This window comes from Lissotriton helveticus, chromosome 8, assembly GCF_964261635.1.
Source record: "Lissotriton helveticus chromosome 8, aLisHel1.1, whole genome shotgun sequence".
In the NCBI taxonomy this organism is placed as follows: Eukaryota; Metazoa; Chordata; class Amphibia; order Caudata; family Salamandridae; genus Lissotriton; species Lissotriton helveticus.
The window spans coordinates 71440046-71463235 of NC_136069.1; the positions used below are offsets into that span (position 1 = coordinate 71440046).

Here is a 23190-nt window from a genome sequence, read left to right on the forward strand (position 1 = left end):
CTCCAAAGAGGGGTTCAGGGATCAGAGCAGTGAATTCTTCTCAGGGTCGGCCGCGACAGCGTCAGCAGGGCTCTCGACTCCAGGATACAACTCCCGACTTGTTCCAGAGCTGCCCCAGATATAGGTCTGGAGGCCTTTGATGTCCGGACCCTCGCGCCTGGGGGTCAGAGGGGCCGGGATGAGAGCGTCCAGACACCCAGCAGGGGGGTGGAGCCAGCGCCCAGGGAGGCCGGAGGGCGATGGCAACCAGGCGTCCGGGGACTGCTGGAGGGCCATCGAAACTCTCCTCCTCCTTGATTCGTCGAGTGGTCGTTTTACCCCCTGGTCGGATCTTGGTGCCTCGATGTCGGGGCTTCGCTGAGGCCGAGGTCGGGCCGAGGCCACGTGGTCATGACGTGGAAGGCCCAAGATGGAGTCGGGCCTGAGATGGCGGCCCAGGTTAGCGGCCAGCCCAGCAGAGTAGGGCGAGTAGGGGTCGCCATGTTCCTGAGGGGGAGAGCCGGGGGTCGCCAGGAGTGGCGGCTCTCGTTGAGGGTTGGAGAGGGAGGTTCGTCGAGGAGGCCAGGGGTTGTTGCGGTCCAGGGCCTGCCATGCGGGAGGAGCGGGACCACGCCATGAGGCCGGGTCCAACCCCCCCCCCCCCAGCTGAAGGCGGGGAGAGTCACCCATCTTCTTGGGGGTTCTCCTCGTCGAGGCGGAAGAAGCGGGACAGGCCGTTGGCGTGGTCGTTGCCGGGGCGATGTTCCACAGTGAAGTCCATCCCTTGGAGGGAGATGGACCATCGCAGCAACTTTGGGTTTTCCCCTCGCATTTGCATCAACCACCGCAAGGGCCGGTGGTCAGTTTGCACCCGCAAGTGGGTGCAGAAGAGATAGGGTCGGAGTTTCTTGAGGGCCCACGGCGAAGGCCTCTCGTTCAATGGTGCTCCTGCGTTGTTCTCGGGCCAGCAGACGTCGGCTGATGAAGGCCACCGGCTGGTCAACTCCTTCGGCGTTGAGTTGGGAAACGACCGCCCGACACAATGCTCCGAGGCGTCCGTCTGTACTATGAATTCCCGGCTGTAGTCGGGGGCTTGGAGCACGGGGGCGGTACACATCGCTGTTTTTAGGGCCTCAAAGGCGGCCTGACACTCGGGCGTCCAATGCACCTTCTGGGGCTGCCTCTTGGAAGTGAGTTCGGTGTGGGGGCCAACGATGCTCCCATAATTCTTCACGAAGCGCCGGTAGTACCCAGTGAGCCCCAGGAAGGCTCTGACTGCTGTCTGGGTGACCGGCGGCTCCCAGGCCATAATGGCGTCGATCTTGGGTTGGAGGGGAGCCACATGGCCGCTCCCCACTTGGTGTCCCAGATAGGTCACGGAACCTTGGCCTATCTGACACTTGCTGGCTTTTATTGTCAGTCCGGCCCGTCGGAGGGCCGTCAGGACCTCCCAGAGGTGCTTGGCCCAGTGGATGCTGTACACCGCAATATCGTCCAGATATGCGGCGCTGAACTCTTCTAGCCCTGCCAGCACCTTATTCACCAGCCTCTGGAAGGTTGCGGGGGCGTTTTTCATCCCGAAGGGCATCACCCTGAAGTGGTAGTGGCCATCGGGGGTCGAGAAAGCTGAGCGCTCTTGGGCGCCCGGAGAGAGTCCGATCTGCCAGTAACCGGAGGTTAGGTCGAATGTGCTCAGGTAGCGGGCCGCCCCCAGGCGGTCGATCAGTTCATCGGCCCGGGGAATGGGATGAGCATCGGTCCGGGTGACGGCGTTCAGCCTCCGGTAGTCTACACAAAATCGCAGTTCGGGCGCGGCGCCAGGGGCGGCGGCTTTGGGGACCAGGACGGCTGGACTGGCCCACGGACTGTCGGAGGGTTCGACTACCCCCAGAGCCAACATCTTGGAGACCTTCGATTGGATGCAGGTCCGGACTCGGTCGGGAACTCTGTTGGCCCGGTGTCGCACAGGCGGGCTGTCCCCGGTGTCGACATCGTGGATGCACCACTGGGTGACTCCGGGGGTGAGGGAAAACAAGTTGGTGAACTGCCCCAGCAGTTTTTGGCAGTCCTGGCGCTGTTCTGGGGTCAGGGTGGAGGAGAGGGTGACCCCCTCGACGGAGCCGTCCTTCTCGGAGGTGCTCAGGAGGTCCGGTAGGGGCTCGGAGTCGTCTTCGGCCCCGCCATCCGTAGCCATCAGCAGGCTGAGTTCGGTCCGGACAAAGTGAGGCTTGAGCCGGTTGGTGTGGAGGACCCTGAGGGGGTTCCTGGGGGATTCCATGTCCACCAGGTAGGTGACAGGACTCTTACGCTCCACCACCTTGAAGGGCCCGTCCATTTGTCCTGGAGGGCACAGGGCTCGACCGGGGACATGACCCAGACCTGTTGGCCCGGTTCGAACTCGATGGAAGAGGCGTTTTGGTCGTACCAGCGTTTCATCTCCTCTTGGCTGGCCTCGAGGTTGGCTTCGGCAAGTTCCCGGAACTTCCGAGTTTGGTTTCGGAGGGTCAGGAGGTATCGGTAGACGTCGGGGGGAGCATCTTTGACTGCCGCCTCCGAGCCTTCTTTGACCAGGCTGAGGGGACTCCGGACGGGGTGTCCGTACAATAGTTCGAAGGGGCTGAACCCCAGGGACTTCTGAGGAACTTCCCGATAGGCGAAGAGGAGGCAGGGCAGCAGCACGTCCCATTGGCGTCGCAAGGGCTCCTCCAGGCCCATGATCATCCCCTTGAGAGTTCTATTGAAGCGCTCCACCAATCCATTCCCTTGGGGGTGGTAGGGGGTCGTGAATTTATACGTGACCCCGCACTGTTGCCACAGGGACTTCATGTATCTGGAGATAAAGTTCGTACCCCGGTCACTGACGACCTCTCGAGGGAAGCCCACCCGGGAGAAGATCCCCATCAGTGCCCGGCCCACCACGGGGGCCGTCACAGTCCGGAGGGGGATGACTTCGGGATAGCGGGTGGCATGGTCTACCAGGACGAGAATAAACCGGTGCCCTTGGGAGGTGCGAGGCTCTAGAGGCCCCACAATGTCTATTCCCACCCGCTCGAAAGGGGTGTTGACGACTGGGAAGGGTTGGAGGGGGGCCTTGTGTTTCCCTCCACTCTTCCCGCTGGCTTGGCAGGTGGGGCAAGTCCGGCAGTTATTGTTCACATCGTTTTTCATCTTGGGCCAGTAGAAATGGGTCACCAGGCGGCTGTATGTTTTGTCCTGCCCCAGGTGCCCGGCGAGGGGCACGTCGTGTGCCAGGTTCAGGAGGAAGTCTCTGAATAGGAGGGGGACCACCAGCACCCGGCCGGCCCCCAGTTCGGCAATCTTTTGTTCACTGTAGAGGAGATTGTGGTCCCAATAGACCCAGTGGGACCCCGAGGGGTCTCCGGCGGCTTGAGTGGCGGCTTGCTGTCGGATTCCCTCGAGGGAGGGACAGGTTTTCTGTTCTTGCCGGAACTGTTCTCGTGTGGGGCCACCTTCTTGGCGCCATTGGGCTAGTTCCGGGAGGTTGCCAAGCTCAGCAACTTCTTCACTGTTGGGATCAGTGGGTCGGGCTCTGGGTCGCTGTCTTCGGATACAGCGGGCGGCGGAGGTGCGGGCCACTCTGGGTCTTCAGTCGGGTTGCTTCCGTCTGGGTGGTGGCCCGGGCGGCCATGGATCGGGTGGTCGCGCAGGCCCACTCGGGAAGGCCTAGCATCCCCAGATGCTCTCTCCGTTCGACGCCGGTCCAGGGGGAACTTTCTAGGTCGTTCCCGAGGAGGCAGTCCACGGGGGCATCGTCCCGGACGGTCACTTTCAGCATGCCCGACACCCCTCCCCACTCGAAGGGGATACGGGCCATCTGGCGCAGGCTTTCGGAATTGTCCGCCGACCGTACGGGGCACAGCACATTGGGCAGGATCTGGTCAGGGGTCACCAAGTGGCATCGGACCGCCGTCACGCTGGCTCCGGTGTCGCGAAGGGCCTCGGTCTGGCGCCCATTAATGGTGACCCACTGGCGGTACTTCTGAGTGTTGCCCGGGATCGGGCCCGGGGGATCATGTCTCTTTCGCCCAGACATACCAGGGACATAGCGGCGGGCTCCCACTTGGCCTGGTCGGGGTCATAGTCCTCTGCTTCGCCCCTTTCTTCTCCCAGGGCGGCGGCGGCGATCTGGCGGCTTGGAGGACCGGTGGTGCCGGGTCATTGGTTCATCGGGCAGAGGGGGTCATTGGCATAATGACCGGGCCGCTGGCATCTGTGGCAGGTAACGTTCGGGCGGGGCCCCGGCCGTGTTGGGGGTGGTCCCTCTTCTGGCCAGGGATGGTGAAGTGGAGGTCGGGGGCGGCCCCGCGGGGAAGTCGCGGTTCCTGTTCTGGCCCCACCAGCCGCCTCGCGGGCGGTGGTTCCCCGGGGAACCTCGGCCGTAGTCTCCCATCGGGCTCCGGGGGACCCGGGTGCTCACCCATCGATCGGCCTCAACGGCGAGTTTACGTGGCTCGGTCAGTTTGCCGTCGGAGATGCTGCCGGAGTTCGATAAAACAGTTGTTGGAGAGGTGCTCCCATACAATGAGGTTGAACAGTTGCTCGTAGGTGGTGACCCGGCTGCCCTTGATCCCCCCCTCTAGGGCTCTACTATAGAAGTTCACGTACTCCACCCATGAAGTACCGGGGAGTTTTTTACAGTCTCGGAATCGCTGCCGGTACATCTCGGGGGTGAGTCCATAGCGAGTAAGGAGGGCGGCTTTCATGTGTTCATAAGAGGTCATCTCTGCGTCTGGGAGCTCTAGCAGGGCGTCTCTCCCTTCGTTGACGAACTTCCCCCATAAGCTGGCACCCCAGTCTTTCTGGGGTATTCGATGAGTGGCCATGGCTACCTCGTAGGCCTTAAACTACTGCTGGATGTCGTCGTTTTTATATTATTCCTTGACGACATCTTTGGGGATGTGGACCTTCGTGTCCGCAGGAGGAGGTGGGCTCCGATTCCCGGAGGCGCTGGCCTCCCCAGTTTTGGCCTTGATCTCAAGTTCTTTTAAGCCACGCTCGTGCTCGAACGTGAGCTTCTTCTCCTCCAAGTCTCTCTGCCTTCGTTTCTCCTCTAGGTCTCCTTGCAGCCGTAGTTGCTCAAGGGCTATCTTTTTCTCGGCCAGCTGTAGTTCTCTGTCCAGACGGAGTCGGGCGAGCTCCAATTCGTGGAGCCGGCTCCTTTCTCGCTCTCGGGCGTCTTCGTGGGAGAGGCCCGTGTCTGTTTGTAGGTCTTTCCCCCGCTGGGGTTGCGTCGGTCTCCGGGTGCATGTTCGGAACGGTGTTGTCTTCGCTCTGGGGTGGCGTTGCTCCTGCCTCCACCCACGTTTGTAGGGCCTGCTTGAAATCCTCCTTGGTGCTTAGTCCAGTGGTAGCGATGCCCAGGTCCTTGCAGAATTGTTTCAATTCTTTGTGGTTATATTCTTCCAGCCGTTCTTTCTGGAACTCTGCGGTCGGTCTGGTTTCTTTGGTCGTCATGGTTGCGGTGTGTTTCTGTCAGTAGTGGGTGAGTCACTCTCTGTACGATTTGCATCGGCTCGGATCGCACCGCCTGCCACCAATGTTAGAAAGGCGGTTCCCGGGGCGGCAGAAGATGTCTGACTGACCACCTCTGGACCCCCCTCTCCTTCGGGAGATGGCCGAGCGTTGGTATAGAGGCCTCCTGGGAGAGGTTCCTCTCCTCGAATCGTAACAGCAGAGCAATCACACGACTACAAAGGTATACCACACAAAAGGACAACTTCTTAGGATCTTTATCAACAGTAAAAGATTGGTTCTCTCGGCAATATGTACAAGCGGATCGAGGGATCCGTAAAGTCTTGGTTCCGGGGGGAAAGGGGTAGCGGGACAGTCCTAGTACCAGCCTGGTACGGGATACCCTACGCACAGCTCTCAATCCTCGAGCTGGGAGGTTCCGTAAGGTCGGGCCGCGGCAGCAGGACTCCAAAGATGGTTTCAGCGTAGTTCGGCCGCGGCAGCGCCAGCAGGACTCCAAAGATGGTTTCAGCGAGGTTGGGCCGCGGCAGCAGGACTCCAAAGATGGTTTCAGCGAGGTTAGACACCGCCAGCAGCACTCCAAAGAGGGGTTCAGGGATCAGAGCAGTGAGTTTTTCTCAGGGTCGGCCGCGACAGCGTCAGCAGGGCTCTCGACTCCAGGATACAACTCCCGACTTGTTCCAGAGCTGCCCCAGATATAGGTCTGGAGGCCTTTGATGTCCGGACCCTCGCGCCTGGGGGTCAGAGGGGCCGGGATGAGAGCGTCCAGACACCCAGCAGGGGGGTGGAGCCAGCACCCAGGGAGGCTGGAGGGCGATCGAAACCAGGCGTCCGGGGACGGCTGGAGGGCCATCGAAACTCTCCTCCTCCTTGATTCGTCGAGTGGTCGTTTTACCCCCGGTCGGATCGTGGTGCCTCGATGTCGGGGCTTCGCTGAGGCCGCAGCCGAGGTCGGGCCGAGGCCACGTGGTCATGACGTGGAAGGCCCAAGATGGAGTCGGGCCTGAGATGGCGGCCCAGGTTAGGGGGCAGCCCAGCAGAGTAGGGCGAGTAGGGGTCGCCTTGTTCCTGAGGGGGAGAGCCGGGGGTCGCCAGGAGTGGCGGCTCTCGTTGAGGGTTGGAGAGGGAGGTTCGTCGAGGAGGCCAGGGGTTGTTGCGGTCCAGGGCCTGCCATGCGGGGAGGAGCGGGACCACGCCACGAGGCCGGGTCCAACATGGGGGCATTGAGGTTTCTTGTTTTCTTTACATCTTCTTTCTGAACTTCACCAATGTTCTAATTAAAAGTTGTTTTTTGGTTAAAAAAAGGAGTCCAAACCAATTGATCTATAAAAGGAATTCTCACCTTATAAAGAAGGCGGATCTTCAGATTAATTTTCTCTATTGCCCTCCCGTAGCCGCATCCACTTGCTGCCAAACCTGCCACACAGTGACATGCCTAAAATTCTAGGACCAGACTGACTAGCCTGACCAGTGCAGAGCTTTGAGCTGCTTGCTTTAACAGGTTTCACCTGTTAACATGCTCTTTAAATATCAGTGAATAGAAAACTGTAAGGCTGACACATAGACAACGTAAATAACCATTTGAATTATAACCTATGTGTCGGTTGTAACAGGCAATTACCATTATTGCCAATGCTTTTTGGAATGTCCCACACATCTATTATTAATCACCCATCCAATCTGCGTACTGCATTGGGAGTTGTTTCTAGAGAGTACAATAATAGATTGGAACTGAACGATGAAGTAGAATTGCTTTTGGTTCGGGGAAGTTGTCATTTTCGGCCTTTAAAGAAACCACCCTTTGAATATTTTCACATATTCTTACCAATTTCTTTTTAAACTGGAGTGACTATTCTTGCAGTAATTCAGATTATCACAACTTTCCTCCAATCTCTTAGCAGCTTATTAAGATGCCTTTTGCAGGTGAGGTGGGATAAAGAGGGCAGGATTAGACTTCTGCTGGGTGCAGATAATACAGACAAGTTGAAGTATATGCCAAGGCTGCTACTAGGAGATAGCATCTGGACTATTACTTCATGGCTTTTGCATCTTCCCGTTTGGTTCTTGTCACTTTTTGTTCATGTTCTCATTGTGAGATTTTGAGCTGTGAACATTTTTCTACAGAATTACTTCCGTATCTGTTTGTTAGAACAGCTTGAATGTACAGATACCCAAATATGGTATTAATAACCATAGTAATGCAAAATGTTCGTGTCTAACTCTGTTAGTATGGCTGAATCACTTTGAATATGAAATTCTTAATTTGTTAGCAGATTTATTTTCTGATCTAGCATATCTTTGTGCATATCTGACTGCAAGGATGAGTTTGTTGTTGTTGCACTATGAGTTCTAAATGGGTAACGCACCAGCCTTTCACCTCTGGGTTCACCTTTATGTCAAGGCCAGGCATGGTTTATTGGCCTTCATCCGGGCTTCTAGAGTAAATGAAAGTACCACATGTGATTCGGCCTAATTGGCTATACCTGAACTCAGGAGAAATCCACCAGAGCTGACCGGAGAACCAAGAAATCTTGACTGGCAATGAATCGTTCCTAGCACAGTGAAACCCTGTGACGTTAACCCTTGCCCGCTGAGGGGCTCGGGACTTCTCGACGAGTCGTGCTTACCCATATGATAACACAAGCACTCAACGGTGGAGATCCCGGGCCTGTCGGCGCCGATAGGGTTAATTCCTCCGACTCATTTCAGTCACATCTTTTTTTTTTTTAAAGGGTTATGTCTTTTTGCAGGTCTTCCGACCCCGCACTCCACCAGAGGCCATTGCACTTTGTAGCCGCCTGCTGGAGTATACGCCTACTGCCCGCCTGACACCGCTAGAAGCTTGTGCACACTCCTTCTTTGATGAACTACGGGACCCTAATGTCAAATTACCCAATGGGCGAGAGAAACCTGCACTGTTCAACTTCACAACTCAAGGTATTCTTCTCACCTACTTCTACACATGTACATATGTTGATGATCACCGTTTGTACTCCTGTGACACTAACATTTAATGAATTGCTTATCAATGTCATTTCTCCATATTTCAGTAGTATATAGTTTTGCTGTGTAAATGCACCTTTGCTATATATGGATTTGGATTCTTGAAAGCAATAAAATGTATACTGGTTCGGCTCTGTTAATGATGTCATTAGTCGTCCCTTTGTTTACTATTCCAATGTACTTCTACTAGCCAGAACTCTGACTGGCTGTCATGGATAGCATCCTCACTGACTAGATGTCTAGCATTTACAGTCCCATTGGTTTTATCCTGCTGCTCTCAAAGGTATCAGAACAACTATAGCAAAATGAGAAAGTGGCACTATCTCACAGTAGCAAAACTAAACATTTGCTTCATGTGTCAGATTGAGTATATATGTTGTCCACCGTTTTCAGTAGCGGTACAAAAGGGGGTGGTGATGGACGGAGCATCTGAACCAATCAAACACTCACACCCAGTCAACAGATCTGGGTTGAATCCATCACTGTTCTTTAGCCTACTCTGCCACCCCAGTTCAGACATGGCCATATGCAAATTAGTCTGACCCTATGCCTCATGGGAACAGTCCAGCCCGAACTGCCAAGCCACGTCTTCCCTGGACCGGAAACAAGCATCCTAGGACCGGTTTCTGGCATTACAGCAGTCATCAGCCAGGCTTGCTTGAATCCAGTGGCAAAGTGAGCAAGGGACTCGCGTCTGAGCATACCCTGCCAACTTATGGCGAACAAAGCGGTACAAAAGGGGGTGATGATGGACGGAGCTTCTGAACCAATCAAACACTCACACCCACTCAACAGATCTGGGTTGAATCCATCACCGTCCTTTAGCCCACTCTGCCACCCCAGTTCAGACATGGCCATATGCAAATCAGTCTGACCCTGTGCCTCATGGGAACAGTCCAGCCCGAACTGCCAAGCCACGTCTTCCCTGGACCGGAAAGAAGCTTCCGAGGACCGGTTTCTGGCATTACAGCAGTCATCATCAAGCAAGCCTGGCTAGAGTGTTTGATTGGTTCAGATGCTCCGTCCATCACCACCCCCTTTTGTACCGTTTTCAGGCACTAAATAGTCTTTGACTCCACAAACTGATACCGCTTACTTTTTCAAGAATAGGCCTCATTACTTTCATGGTCGCCCCAACCAATGTGGTTAAGACTTTGCTTCTAAAAGGTTTAGTTTCAAAATCGCTAAAGCATTCAGTTCTCACACCCCTGATTTAAAAGGCAAAAAAAAAGATACATTGAAATATGGTGGCCAATTAATGTCCAATATCCAGCCTAACCTTTCTCAACAAAATCCTAGCAAATTAACTCCAGAAACAAATTATGGAAGAAACCATTTTCATCTGACAGGCAGTCAAGATTTACACCCTCGAGGCACTGAAATCAATCTGTTCAATAATAAAGTGTAAATCCTCAGTGCAGTATTTAAGAATGAAAAGTCAGTATTGATATTGCTTGGTCTCTCTGCCAGTTGTTACACAGCTGATCTCACCATGCTATTGAGGAGGCTCCAGGACAGGGTGAGGAGCTTCGTAGTGGCCCCAGATGGGGCCGAAAGGGTCTACACTCACCTGTACTATTCAGTCTGCATGTGCTCCTCAAAACACAGGTACTTGTACATTGGTGGGTACACATTCAAATGTATGATGGTGACACAGATGCACTTTCAAAATCACAAATTTTATTTACATTAGCTTTTAAGAAGATCTCATTATTCTTGACCGGCGAAGACGAATATCGGACCGGACTCATACCTCAGTTGATTGAGCTTCTACTTCGTCTCATTGATGGGCTTTCAATTGAACCTAACAGTGCTCTGAAGTAGCTACAAGGTGCCACAAAGCGCCTCACAAAACATTGAAATTAATTTAAAAAAAAGATAAACATTTTTCAACTTAAGACTCTTACATTTATTAAACAGCAAATCAATATAATTCAGTAAAAAAGTAAACTCATTTAGACAAAACAGATTGATGTACTGTAGATTTGGTTGTGTATTATTAAACCATTTCTTTTTGAATTTACTTAGTACAACTCGACAATAATCGATGTGTTAGCAGTTTACATTATAGCTTCGACTGGTCTTTTCACCTCCACTGCTTCACATTTCTAAACCAACCAGGTAAATTTGTCATCCGCATGATAGATACAGAGAATCATGTTATTGGAACACAGGCAAAGTTACTGTTTTCGTGTTCACAAATGTGTTTAAAGAATTGGATAATTGGGGAGCCTGGTGCAGATTTGCACCGAGGGAAGTAATTTGGTTCTAGTTAAGAGCCGCGTCAAGATGTCTCTCTCCTTGATATCATATGTTCCAGTTAGTTGAGATACCTGGTGCTACCACTTGAACTGTTTATCAGCCATAATGTTTCATTGATTTTCTTTAACGATTTTTTCATGCGTTTTCCTTAATGAATGCAGAGGGCCCAAAAAAATAGTTTAGATTCATTTTCAAAGCTTGTATGAATATAACATAACTATGGCAAAGGTTTTGTGTATTTGCATGAAAGAAAGACTGGTTAATTACATTTGGAAAACAAATCCAACAGTCCATCCCATTATGTGAGCACTTTAAATCCCTCGCATTGGAGATTTGGACGTTGTGCTTGTATTGCCTGCTTGGAGCCCCGGTATCAGAAGCCGCGCTGGGAGAGAGATCTGCCGCCACAGGAGGACGGGACTGCGAGGCCCACCAGGCTGTGCGTGAATCATCCAGCACACTTGCCGCCTCTTCCCGTGTCTCCGCCCCCCTGCTCTGAGCCTCTGAAAACTCCTCGCGGCCCCCGCTTCGCGGGAGCCGCTCGCATTGGAGATTTGGACGTTGTGCTTGTATTGCCTGCTTGGAGCCCCGGTATCAGAAGCCGCGCTGGGAGAGAGACCTGCCGCCACAGGAGGACGGGACTGCGAGGCCCACCAGGCTGTGCGTGAATCATCCAGCACACCTGCCGCCTCTTCCCGTGTCTCCGCCCCCCCTGCTCTGAGCCTCTGAAAACTCCTCGCGGCCCCCGCTTCGCGGGAGCCGCTCGCATTGGAGATTTGGACGTTGTGCTTGTATTGCCTGCTTGGAGCCCCGGTATCAGAAGCCGCGCTGGGAGAGAGACCTGCCGCCACAGGAGGACGGGACTGCGAGGCCCACCAGGCTGTGCGTGAATCATCCAGCGCACCTGCCGCCTCTTCCCGTGTCTCCGCCCCCCTGCTCTGAGCCTCTGAAAACTCCTCGCGGCCCCCGCTTCGCGGGAGCCGCTCGCATTGGAGATTTGGACGTTGTGCTTGTATTGCCTGCTTGGAGCCCCGGTATCAGAAGCCGCGCTGGGAGAGAGACCTGCCGCCACAGGAGGACGGGACTGCGAGGCCCACCAGGCTGTGCGTGAATCATCCAGCACACCTGCCGCCTCTTCCCGTGTCTCCGCCCCCTAATTAATGTCCCGTATAAGACCAGGAGTCATAACGCGTTAGCGGGACGCGTGTGCGGGACGAATCCCGGGACGAAGCCCGGACTAAGGGCGGACCCTCTGAGACCCTCCGAGAACCAAGGAGACCGGACAGGGCACATCCATTTGCCTTCAGGTACCGACTGTTTTTGAAAATTCCTCATTACCACCGCCGATTACTTTGCCATTTGCTCCTATCGCCTATAGATGGCCACTACAAATACTGAGCAACCCATGCAGGATAAACAGGGCTTGCTGCTAAATGGGACTTTGGATAATTACTTTCCAAAATCTTCACCTGATATTGCTAGGGAGATTGTTTTGGCGGAGCGGCGGGCGGATCGACGCCGTTCCGTGGAAAGTATAAAGAACGGGTCTGTTTTACTGCCACTAACTCCTGTGATTGGAACTCTTGATACTGTTACTGGTATAACAGCCAATGAGTCGATTAATATATCGGATTGCCAACTCCCGGAAGCGAACATGGTTGTACACTCACCAGATACTTTATCTAGGACAGATATGATTGGCTTGCCTTCAATATCACATGCAAGTAGTTCAATTACATCAAAGGGAGATGTTCTGCCACAATTGTATACAGTTCGTAATAAGGCCAAAAAATTGCCACTCACGCAAAAAAATGATGGTCCGCCACCGATTAAAAAACGGCGGAAAAGATGGGATCCGCTACAACCTAAATTGAGCTGCTCTGATTTTGGCAAAAAAGTGGCCATAGCTGTCAAAAATCCCTGTGTTTTACAATCAGATATAGAGGGGATCCATACCATATCTACATCTTTAGTCTTGCCTAATACACCTGTAGACAAGGAGGACAGTATGGACACTAGTGCGATTGTTAATGTACATACTGAGAATAAGGGTCCTGTGTCCTTACTTGATATCGAGAACTTGATTAAATCTTACTCTGCATCTATTTTAGAGAGGCTATTGGAAGTGGAGTGTAGACTGTCCAAAATTGAGGATGCATTGGTCAAAAAAGATTTTGTAACTCATACAGGTACTATCAATGTATCCAGTCTAGCATCTAACAATGCACCACAAATTATGTCATCTACAGTCCAACCACTTTCAACCATTTCCCCCAGTATTGTTTCTATCCCTACCTCAACTACATCTACCTCTAAACCTATGGGGAATACAGTGTCAGCTATTGTCCATCACCATGCATCCCCCAAACCCCCTCAACAAAAAACTGCTGATCAATTGTTGGGTAATGTTAGAAATAAAACTACTGATAATACATCCAAAACTATCGGTAACACATCCAACTTACTTTTGGCAAAACCAACAAGGGAGGTGGGGGAAACCAGACACACCTGGGGGAAACCCAGAAGGGTTCCGTTGCCCGAACTGCCACCAGAGGCAGTACCCTACGTGGTAGTCCTAACAGGTGTGCCTGTGCTTGAACAAAATAAGAGGGAGGGTTTTTTTCCAATTAAAAAATAAGATAATGCATTGGCTCAGAATGCATAGGCCAATTGCAAACCATATCAATGGGGAAATTGTTCATGTTCGTCGTCTTGAATGGTTGGGGGGCAGATCTAAAGACATTGATGGTGATGTGGTGGTGGTGAATTTTAGGGACCCCAATGCGGTACAATTTATATTGAACTGGCAGACAGGCAGCTCCAATAATATTATAATTCCAAGACCCTTAACGTATTTTTATCCAAGGTCAGTGGTGTTTCCATCTCAGTATCCCCCTCCACACTATATAACCCAAACTCAGCCACCTAATTACCCTATTGTACAGCACGTTGGGAGTAATCAATATGTTCAGTATCCTTCGACTCAACAGGGTACAAGAAGTACGTATTATGCCCCCTGCTCTGTGACAGCCCCAGACCCCATGGGATGGAACTATGTTCCAGTTAGAAATCAAAATTTTCAAAACAGAAGGATGGATCATCTAAAACCCTTCACACCACTTGAAACGTCAAATAGATTTGATATTTTTAGTGGCCTTGATAATTGCGATTGATGTTTCCAGAACGGGGGGGATGAGGGAAGAGACATAAGGAATCCCACTGTTCTGGGTGCTGTAATTGAGCGCGATGTATTGGTGTAGGAAGGTGGCTACCTGACTATGGTTACCCCAGATTTTTTGCCTGTGTTTAGCTGGTTTTTTGACTTAGTTGACCTGGTTCCCTGCTAATCAGGGCCCCAGGCCATCTGCTCTCTCTGTAAAATGGATTCCATGTACCCTAGGTACATACCACAATTGGAAATGGACTCCTTGTCAGCCCCTGTATAATGCACTATAGGTGCCCAGGGCATAGGGGCCACCAAGGCCTACCAGGGGCTGCAGCATATCTTTTGCCACCCCTGGCTGGTTCTTAAATTGACACAACTGGCTGATCACTCAGCTGGGGTAAGGTGGTGTAATCACCCCTTGCTTAGATATAGTATACCTATATTTAAACCTATATCTGGACACATATAAACCTGTGAGCCACTCCTATGGAAGGCCTCATCAATCCTGGAGGCAGAGTGCGTGGTTTAATGTGAGATGGAGCTCTAGCATGAGCTGAGCCTGTCTGCAGCTGTCGGGAACAACTCCCTAAGCTGTTTCAGGATAATGCCATACCATATACTCTTAAGTGCCTTATAATCCTCGCGGTTATATAGCAACTCTGGTTTGGCTTTATCAAAACATGTCGTGTAAGGTGTCATACGATTTGGAATACTATCCCCTCGCCAGTTCTGGCGACGGGGATAGCATTCCACCCCTCTAGAGGGGTAAGACATGTTCCTTTACTTTAATGCGGTTAATTTCTGAAAGGGCCTTAGATCCACAAAATGGATGCCTCTGCCACAGACAAGAGTCTGGACCCCTGCAGCTGACCGAAACTCAGCAAATGGGGCCTGGACAAAGGGTTTCCTGCCACAGGAGATAGTGGATTGTAGCAGGGAGGTCTGAAAGAAACCAGACACTGCCTGGGGCGCACAAGGCTGCCCCTTGCATAATCCGGCCAAACCGGTTCTGGGGCACTCCAGCCCTCGTGCCAGGGCGGCCTGGATCAAAGGAAAGGGGTGTATCCACCCCCTTCCTGGGTCCCACCCATAGGGGGGGACCTAGCAGGTAATCACGCCCCCCAGATTCGAATAAGAGTGGGAGCAGTGCCAATGCACATCAGATTTCCTGGAAGAAACATTAGAAACGAAACTCTGGACCCTTGGACCTCCATCTCAACGTGGAAGCCCGAAGAATCTCCCTTGTGGTCAAGGAGTGACCACCCTGCAGCAGCAGGCACCATCCAGCCCTCGACGTCTACTTGGTTGCAGTTCCCGCCGGAACTCGAGCGACTGAGATCGACGAGATCAAGCTTGCCTGCCTTCCAACAGCCCGATCCACAGTCCCTGCAGAGCTGAGACCCGTGGAGGCGACCGGAAGCGTGGGGCACGCCATCTTGAATTGACCACGAGACGCTGACCGTGCAGCCCACGAGTGACACTCGAAGCTGTGCACCGGGGTTTGAGAAGCCCCAACCCTGAGCCACTCTTGCACCGAAGCTCACCCCTCTACACTCATCGAGTGCTGCGTGGGGCCCTTCTGCTACTTTTGGCTCAACGCGTTGGCCCGGTCACTTGCCAGCCGGCTAGTGGCCCCTGTGCCGACGAAAACTTGAAACCGACTTGTGAATCTGGTTGCTCCAGATCTGCACCAGCTCCCCTGAAAAGGAGCCCCCGCTCTGACCTTCCTGGTTCGAGTGAGAAGCAATCTCCCGGTTCCGCGTGGATTGCTTTTGCCAAGTGTTGTTTGCTCCAATCTTGAAGCCGACAGCGCCGACGGTGAGAGCCTGCGTGGGACAGATCGTGACCTGCTCCTGGACGTCGTAGATGCCCCAGAGCCCACGTGACAGCGGAGAGAAGCACCGCGACAGCGACCTGATTGCGCCCGACATTGCCTGGTTCCGTCCTGGTTCCACCCTGGTCACTGCTGAGTGACCCAGACTCTGTCCCCTCTGCTTTCAGGTACTTTTTGACTCAAGTCCACCCTTGGACTCCACCGGACACTTCTCTTTCACCCCGCCTGCAGCCCTTTCAGCTCCAAGCACCAAGAGCCTGCGTGACGAAACCCGACTCAACTTCGACCCTGTGCACCCGCTTCCTGTGGGTGAGGTAACTTTGCTCCGCCGGTGTTCCCACACTGGTGCACACCTCTAGGGTCTGTGTCTTAAGTTTTGTTCCTCTAGGTTCAGCGGAAGTGTCCTTAAACTCTAACTTTGTCATTTTTACGCACCATTGGTTAACATTGGTGCATGCGTGCGCTTTCCGCACTGCTCCCGAATCCCGTGGGCCTCTCCCGACTTCAGCACTGCTTGTCCCGACTGCTCTCAGCGATTCCCTAGGCCCTAGGCCTAACCACTGTTCGATTGGTATCTCTTATACCACTTGTTTAGTATATGGTTTGAGTGGCCACCCGCCCTCATCCATAATTGTGCAACTTTGTATGTTTAAACTGTGCTTTTGATTTAACGCTTGTGCCCCTTTATTCATAAAGAATACTGGGGATTGTTTTTAGTAATAAACACATATATTTTTATAATCTATACTTGTGTGGTGTCCTTTCATTTGATATTACAGGATTGTATGTGGTAAAACAGCTCGCTTAACACGACCTCTTAAGTTAAGCCTTTAGGCTGCTTAGTCCATGCTACCCCTAGGATAGCTTGTCTAACAAGGTTGACTTACAACCTGACACCATAAGGGATTGTTTGGTCTGATAATAGGTGGTTCCAGAATTGGAAACATCACCTATCAGGCCAACTTCTCACATTGGTGAGCAGCGGTGCGGATTTGAGCTTGCTGTTGTTTTACCATTGCAATCTTTTTATCAAATTGAAAGATCACATCAAGTACCTCTAGGTACATATAAATCAAAAGCTTAGCATATTAAGTTCTACTGAACTTAGTAGTTGTAGATTAAAGGGATTAGCACACCCTGACTACAACTCACTAGCAAGGTACAGTAGGAAAACACTTAGTGTAGGTAAGTGCACCACTTACACCTCACTAGTAGTCATGTCTGACACAGGAAGAGCCTCAGGGTCTACTCCTGTGACAGTTGACCTTACCAAGGCAATTTCCAGCTATGACAAGTTAACCCGAAAGGACTTGATTGCCTTGTGCATTTCAAGAGGGCTAAAAAGGGGCAGAAGTCCCACCTGTCCTATCCTGATAGCCATTCTAGAGCAGGATGACTTAGAGAGGGCGAATGGTATTCCCCTACAGTCAGGAGAAGGAGAGAAACCCCCTGTAACTGATCCCCCTCAGGAGGAAGGAGAAGAGGAAGAAGAAGAAGAGGAGGAGGAGGACTCAGAAGTTGAGGACCCAGAAGATCAGGATCAGAGGGGTAGCCAGGTTCAAGTTGCCAGGCTTAACCAGGCCAACTTAGACCTACTGGGGAAAGGAGAGGGCCAGCACCTCCCCAGATCCCACCATGTTATTCTCCCAGGCAACAGAAGAGTGAGATCTCCCTCAGGGGACTCTCATATTTCTAGTGCCTCAAGAGAATCACAGAGAGGCATGACTGCTTCTCAAAAGCTAGAGCATAGGGCCAGAATGAGGGCTGTCAAACTCCAGATAGAGAGGGAGGAGGTAGCCTTGGCTCAAGCTAGACTTGCCTTGGCAAGAGAGCAGAAATTAAGTGGCTTAGATGCCACTGGTGGCAGCAATATTCCTAAAGAGAAACCCAGGTCCTATGATAGTAGAAACCTGACAAAGATTGTGCCCCCCTACAAGGAAGGGGATGACATCCACAAGTGGATAACTGCTCTTGAGAGAGCCTGCATGGTACAGCAGGTTCCTGAGGAACAGTGGGCAGCAATCTTATGGTACTCCTTTTCAGAGAAAGGGATAGATAAGCTCCTCACTGTCAGACATGAGGATGCAAACAATTACAAAGTCCTGAAGAGTGTCCTAATAGATGGGTTTGGCTTAACCACTGAACAGTACAGGTTGAAGTTCAGAGACACCCAGAAGACACAGACACAGGACTGGACTGATTTTGTAGATTGTGCTACTAAGGCTCTGGAGGGTTGGCTACATGGCAGCAAAGTACATGACTTTACCGGATTGTATAATTTGATTATGAGGGAGCAGATCCTAAGTAATTGTCAGAACCAGCTCTTACACCAGCACCTGGTGGACTCTGATCTGACCTCTCCCCAAGAATTGGGAAAGAAGGCAGACAAGTGGGTCAGAACCAGGATTAGGCCTAAGAATCAGGACAGTAACCAGAAGAAGGAGTCTACCAAGCCTCAAGATAAGGGTGGGGATAAAAATAAAGAAAAGACTTCCCCAGGGCCCCAAAACTCCAAGAATGGGGGTGGGTCCCAAGACACTTCTTCAACAGAGAAAAAGCCTTATTGTTATGCCTGTAAACAGGTTGGGCATTACAAAACAGACAACTGTTGTCCCAAGAATAACAATAAAGAGAATATACCTCCAAAGCCAGCTCCAACACCTCCTGTTACTGTCAGCAGTAATCCCCCAGGAAGTGGGAGCACACCCAGGAATCTGGGTGGGTTTACTTTTGGAGCACAGGAGGACCCTGGCCTATCCAGGTCCCCCTCCCCCAAATGATCTTGTTTGAGACTGGCAGGGGGTTTGCCAACTTCTCTGATTGCCCAAATACTTTGAGCAAATATAGACAAGAACCCATCATCAATGGTTTGAAAGTTGAAGCTTTTAGGGACACAGGGGCTAGCATCACCATGGTGGCTGACTGTATAGTCCCCTCTAAGCAACTTTTACCTGGTGCCACATACCAGGTAACAAACATTGATGGCATCAAAACAAATCATCCCATGGCAGTAGTAAGTCTCAGCTGGGGAGGTGTCATTGGCCCAAAGAGAGTGGCAGTGTCATCAAACTTGCCTGTAGACTGCCTACTTGGTAATGATTTGGAAATCTCAGCCTGGGCTGAGGTTGAACAGGAAATCCATTCTAGAATGGTAAATTCCAATGGAAAGGTTAGTGGGGCTGTAATGGCTACAGCCCCAATCCAAGATGTCCTTCCTGAAAAGGTTGGTAGGGCTGAGAAACTCTCTGCCCCATCTTTAGCAAAAGCTCTTCCTGAACAGAATAGCAAAGCTGTTATGATAACAGCAGAAACCCAAACTGAGTCTCCTCCTGAAAAGGTTGGTGGGGCTGTGATGGCCACAGCCCAAACTCAAACTGATATGTGTGTTGTGAAACCTGAAATGATGGATAACTCCACACAAACTGAGAGCATGGAGGAGGAAGAGAAATCTCCCCCTCACCAGACTTTAGGACAGGATCAGCCTCCTCAGGGAACTGATCTTACCCCTGATGAAGGAACTGCCCCAGAGGTGGTTGGGCCTAGCCTGACAGAGCCTCTGATGGCGGTGGACCCTTCTCAGGTGGGACCCAGTCTGGAGCAGGTAACCTGCCCCTCTCTCCCTTGCCTTAGCCAGCCCAGGGCTGCAGAGGACAAGAAGGACAGTGAGACCCAGAGGGCCCCCTGTCGAATAAAGCACCCCCATCAACAGATTAGGGGCACCAAAACTAGTAGCCCTAGTGAGGTGAAAACTTTAAAAACTCCTGAGGGAGCCCCCTTAAAAACAGTTAGGGACCTCCCACAGATGGATTCTGTTGGGCACAGCCAAACCTGGGACCCAAAGGGCCCAAACCTGAACTGTCCCTCCAGCAAGCCAAACAGAGGGACCCAGCCTTAGGTAGCCAGAGGTTGACCCTGAGAGCACAGTGCAACTCAGTTAAAGAAAGAAAGGCACACATGGTGGAAGATAATTGGAGGAAGCCAAGCCCTAACTTAGTAGAGCCTCACTTCAATACTCCATATCCAAACCAGCCTTTAACTTTGCATAAACACACCCAAGGTAGTGATTCCCTATGGTGGAGACCCTTTAATACCCAAAGGGTGAGGGACTGCTTGGTGGACCATGAGACAGGGGGTACCCATGCTAGTGCAGGTACTTCCTTATATGGCCACTCAGGCAATATAGGCTTACCTGGCCAAGGATAGCCTTATCTCCTTTCGTTTGGGGGGGGGGGGGGTTATGTAGGAAGGTGGCTACCTGACTATGGTTACCCCAGATTTTTTGCCTGTGTTTAGCTGGTTTTTTGACTTAGTTGACCTGGTTCCCTGCTAATCAGGGCCCCAGGCCATCTGCTCTCTCTGTAAAATGGATTCCATGTACCCTAGGTACATACCACAATTGGAAATGGACTCCTTGTCAGCCCCTGTATAATGCACTATAGGTGCCCAGGGCATAGGGGCCACCAAGGCCTACCAGGGGCTGCAGCATATCTTTTGCCACCCCTGGCTGGTTCTTAAATTGACACAACTGGCTGATCACTCAGCTGGGGTAAGGTGGTGTAATCACCCCTTGCTTAGATATAGTATACCTATATCTAAACCTATATCTGGACACATACAAACCTGTGAGCCACTCCTATGGAAGGCCTCATCAATCCTGGAGGCAGAGTGCGTGGTTTAATGTGAGATGGAGCTCTAGCATGAGCTGAGCCTGTCTGCAGCTGTCGGGAACAACTCCCTAAGCTGTTTCAGGATAATGCCATACCATATACTCTTAAGTGCCTTATAATCCTCGCGGTTATATAGCAACTCTGGTTTGGCTTTATCAAAACATGTCGTGTAAGGTGTCATACGATTTGGAATACTATCCCCTCGCCAGTTCTGGCGACGGGGATAGCATTCCACCCCTCTAGAGGGGTAAGACATGTTCCTTTACTTTAATGCGGTTAATTTCTAAAAGGGCCTTAGATCCACAAAATGGATGCCTCTGCCACAGACAAGAGTCTGGACCCCTGCAGCTGACCGAAACTCAGCAAATGGGGCCTGGACAAAGGGTTTCCTGCCACAGGAGATAGTGGATTGTAGCAGGGAGGTCTGAAAGAAACCAGACACTGCCTGGGGCGCACAAGGCTGCCCCTTGCATAATCCGGCCAAACCGGTTCTGGGGCACTCCAGCCCTCGTGCCAGGGCGGCCTGGATCAAAGGAAAGGGGTGTATCCACCCCCTTCCTGGGTCCCACCCATAGGGGGGGACCTAGCAGGTAATCACGCCCCCCAGATTCGAATAAGAGTGGGAGCAGTGCCAATGCACATCAGATTTCCTGGAAGAAACATTAGAAACGAAACTCTGGACCCTTGGACCTCCATCTCAACGTGGAAGCCCGAAGAATCTCCCTTGTGGTCAAGGAGTGACCACCCTGCAGCAGCAGGCACCATCCAGCCCTCGACGTCTACTTGGTTGCAGTTCCCGCCGGAACTCGAGCGACTGAGATCGACGAGATCAAGCTTGCCTGCCTTCCAACAGCCCGATCCACAGTCCCTGCAGAGCTGAGACCCGTGGAGGCGACCGGAAGCGTGGGGCACGCCATCTTGAATTGACCACGAGACGCTGACCGTGCAGCCCACGAGTGACCCTCGAAGCTGTGCACCGGGGTTTGAGAAGCCCCAACCCTGAGCCACTCTTGCACCGAAGCTCACCCCTCTACACTCATCGAGTGCTGCGTGGGGCCCTTCTGCTACTTTTGGCTCAACGCGTTGGCCCGGTCACTTGCCAGCCGGCTAGTGGCCCCTGTGCCGACGAAAACTTGAAACCAACTTGTGAATCTGGTTGCTCCAGATCTGCACCAGCTCCCCTGAAAAGGAGCCCCCACTCTGACCTTCCTGGTTCGAGTGAGAAGCAATCTCCCGGTTCCGCGTGGATTGCTTTTGCCAAGTGTTGTTTGCTCCAATCTTGAAGCCGACAGCGCCGACGGTGAGAGCCTGCGTGGGACAGATCGTGACCTGCTCCTGGACATCGTAGATGCCCTAGAGCCCACGTGACAGCGGAGAGAAGCACCGCGACAGCGACCTGATTGCGCCCGACATTGCCTGGTTCCGTCCTGGTTCCACCCTGGTCACTGCTGAGTGACCCAGACTCTGTCCCCTCTGCTTTCAGGTACTTTTCGACTCGAGTCCACCCTTGGACTCCACCGGACACTTCTCTTTCACCCCGCCTGCAGCCCTTTCAGCTCCAAGCACCAAGAGCCTGCGTGACGAAACCCGACTCAACTTCGACCCTGTGCACCCGCTTCCTGTGGGTGAGGTAACTTTGCTCCGCCGGTGTTCCCACACTGGTGCACACCTCTAGGGTCTGTGTCTTAAGTTTTGTTCCTCTAGGTTCAGCGGAAGTGTCCTTAAACTCTAACTTTGTCATTTTTACGCACCATTGGTTAACATTGGTGCATGCGTGCGCTTTCCGCACTGCTCCCGAATCCCGTGGGCCTCTCCCGACTTCAGCACTGCTTGTCCCGACTGCTCTCAGCGATTCCCTAGGCCCTAGGCCTAACCACTGTTCGATTGGTATCTCTTATACCACTTGTTTAGTATATGGTTTGAGTGGCCACCCGCCCTCATCCATAATTGTGCAACTTTGTATGTTTAAACTGTGCTTTTGATTTAACGCTTGTGCCCCTTTATTCATAAAGAATACTGGGGATTGTTTTTAGTAATAAACACATATATTTTTATAATATATACTTGTGTGGTGTCCTTTCATTTGATATTACAGGATTGTATGTGGTAAAACAGCTCGCTTAACACGACCTCTTAAGTTAAGCCTTTAGGCTGCTTAGTCCATGCTACCCCTAGGATAGCTTGTCTAACAAGGTTGACTTACAACCTGACACCATAAGGGATTGTTTGGTCTGATAATAGGTGGTTCCAGAATTGGAAACATCACCTATCAGGCCAACTTCTCACAATTGGCAACTCTTGTATCCCTGTCTCCGGTTAAAACTGTAACTCATAACATAAATATTCCCGAAGAATTGGTAGAACCAATACGCATTTTGAGTCACTTACCTTCCGAGGGAATACCCTCGGCAACTCAACTGGTGACAACCACTAGTGAAAAGATACTAAGGGCCAATACTGCCATGCCATCTGTACTTGGGGTGCCGGTTAACTTGGTTTGCTGGAATATAGCCGGGGTCGTAAACAACCTGAGGGATCCTGAGTGGGCTAATTTCATAGAATCTTTTGATTTTTGCTTATTCCAGGAAACATGGGCAGTTGATACTCCCCACAGGGTAGGCTACAAGACCTATGGTATTGGGGCAATCCCTTCCAGAAGTGGAAGGTCGTCGGGGGGACTTCTGATTTGGGTAAAAATAAATCTAAAGGTTAATATTGAGGTGATAGACGTAAATTCTGTAGATATTTTAGTACTAAAAATTACAACCTCCAATGGGAATAAATTA

At 51.8% G+C, this 23190-nt stretch overlaps 1 protein-coding gene across 2 annotated transcripts in view; it reads left to right on the forward strand.

Moving 5' to 3' along the window:
* GSK3B (glycogen synthase kinase 3 beta) overlaps positions 1-23190 on the forward strand; it is a 601292-nt gene that overhangs the window by 524824 nt on the left and 53278 nt on the right. Inside the window, exon 9 of one of the 2 annotated variants that reach the window (XM_078656649.1) lies at positions 8223-8409. In XM_078656649.1, coding sequence (XP_078512775.1) covers positions 8223-8409 — 187 coding nt within the window. Of the gene's footprint in view, positions 1-8204; positions 8410-23190 lie in introns of both variants that reach the window. The other variant, XM_078656648.1, reaches the window with a different exon arrangement.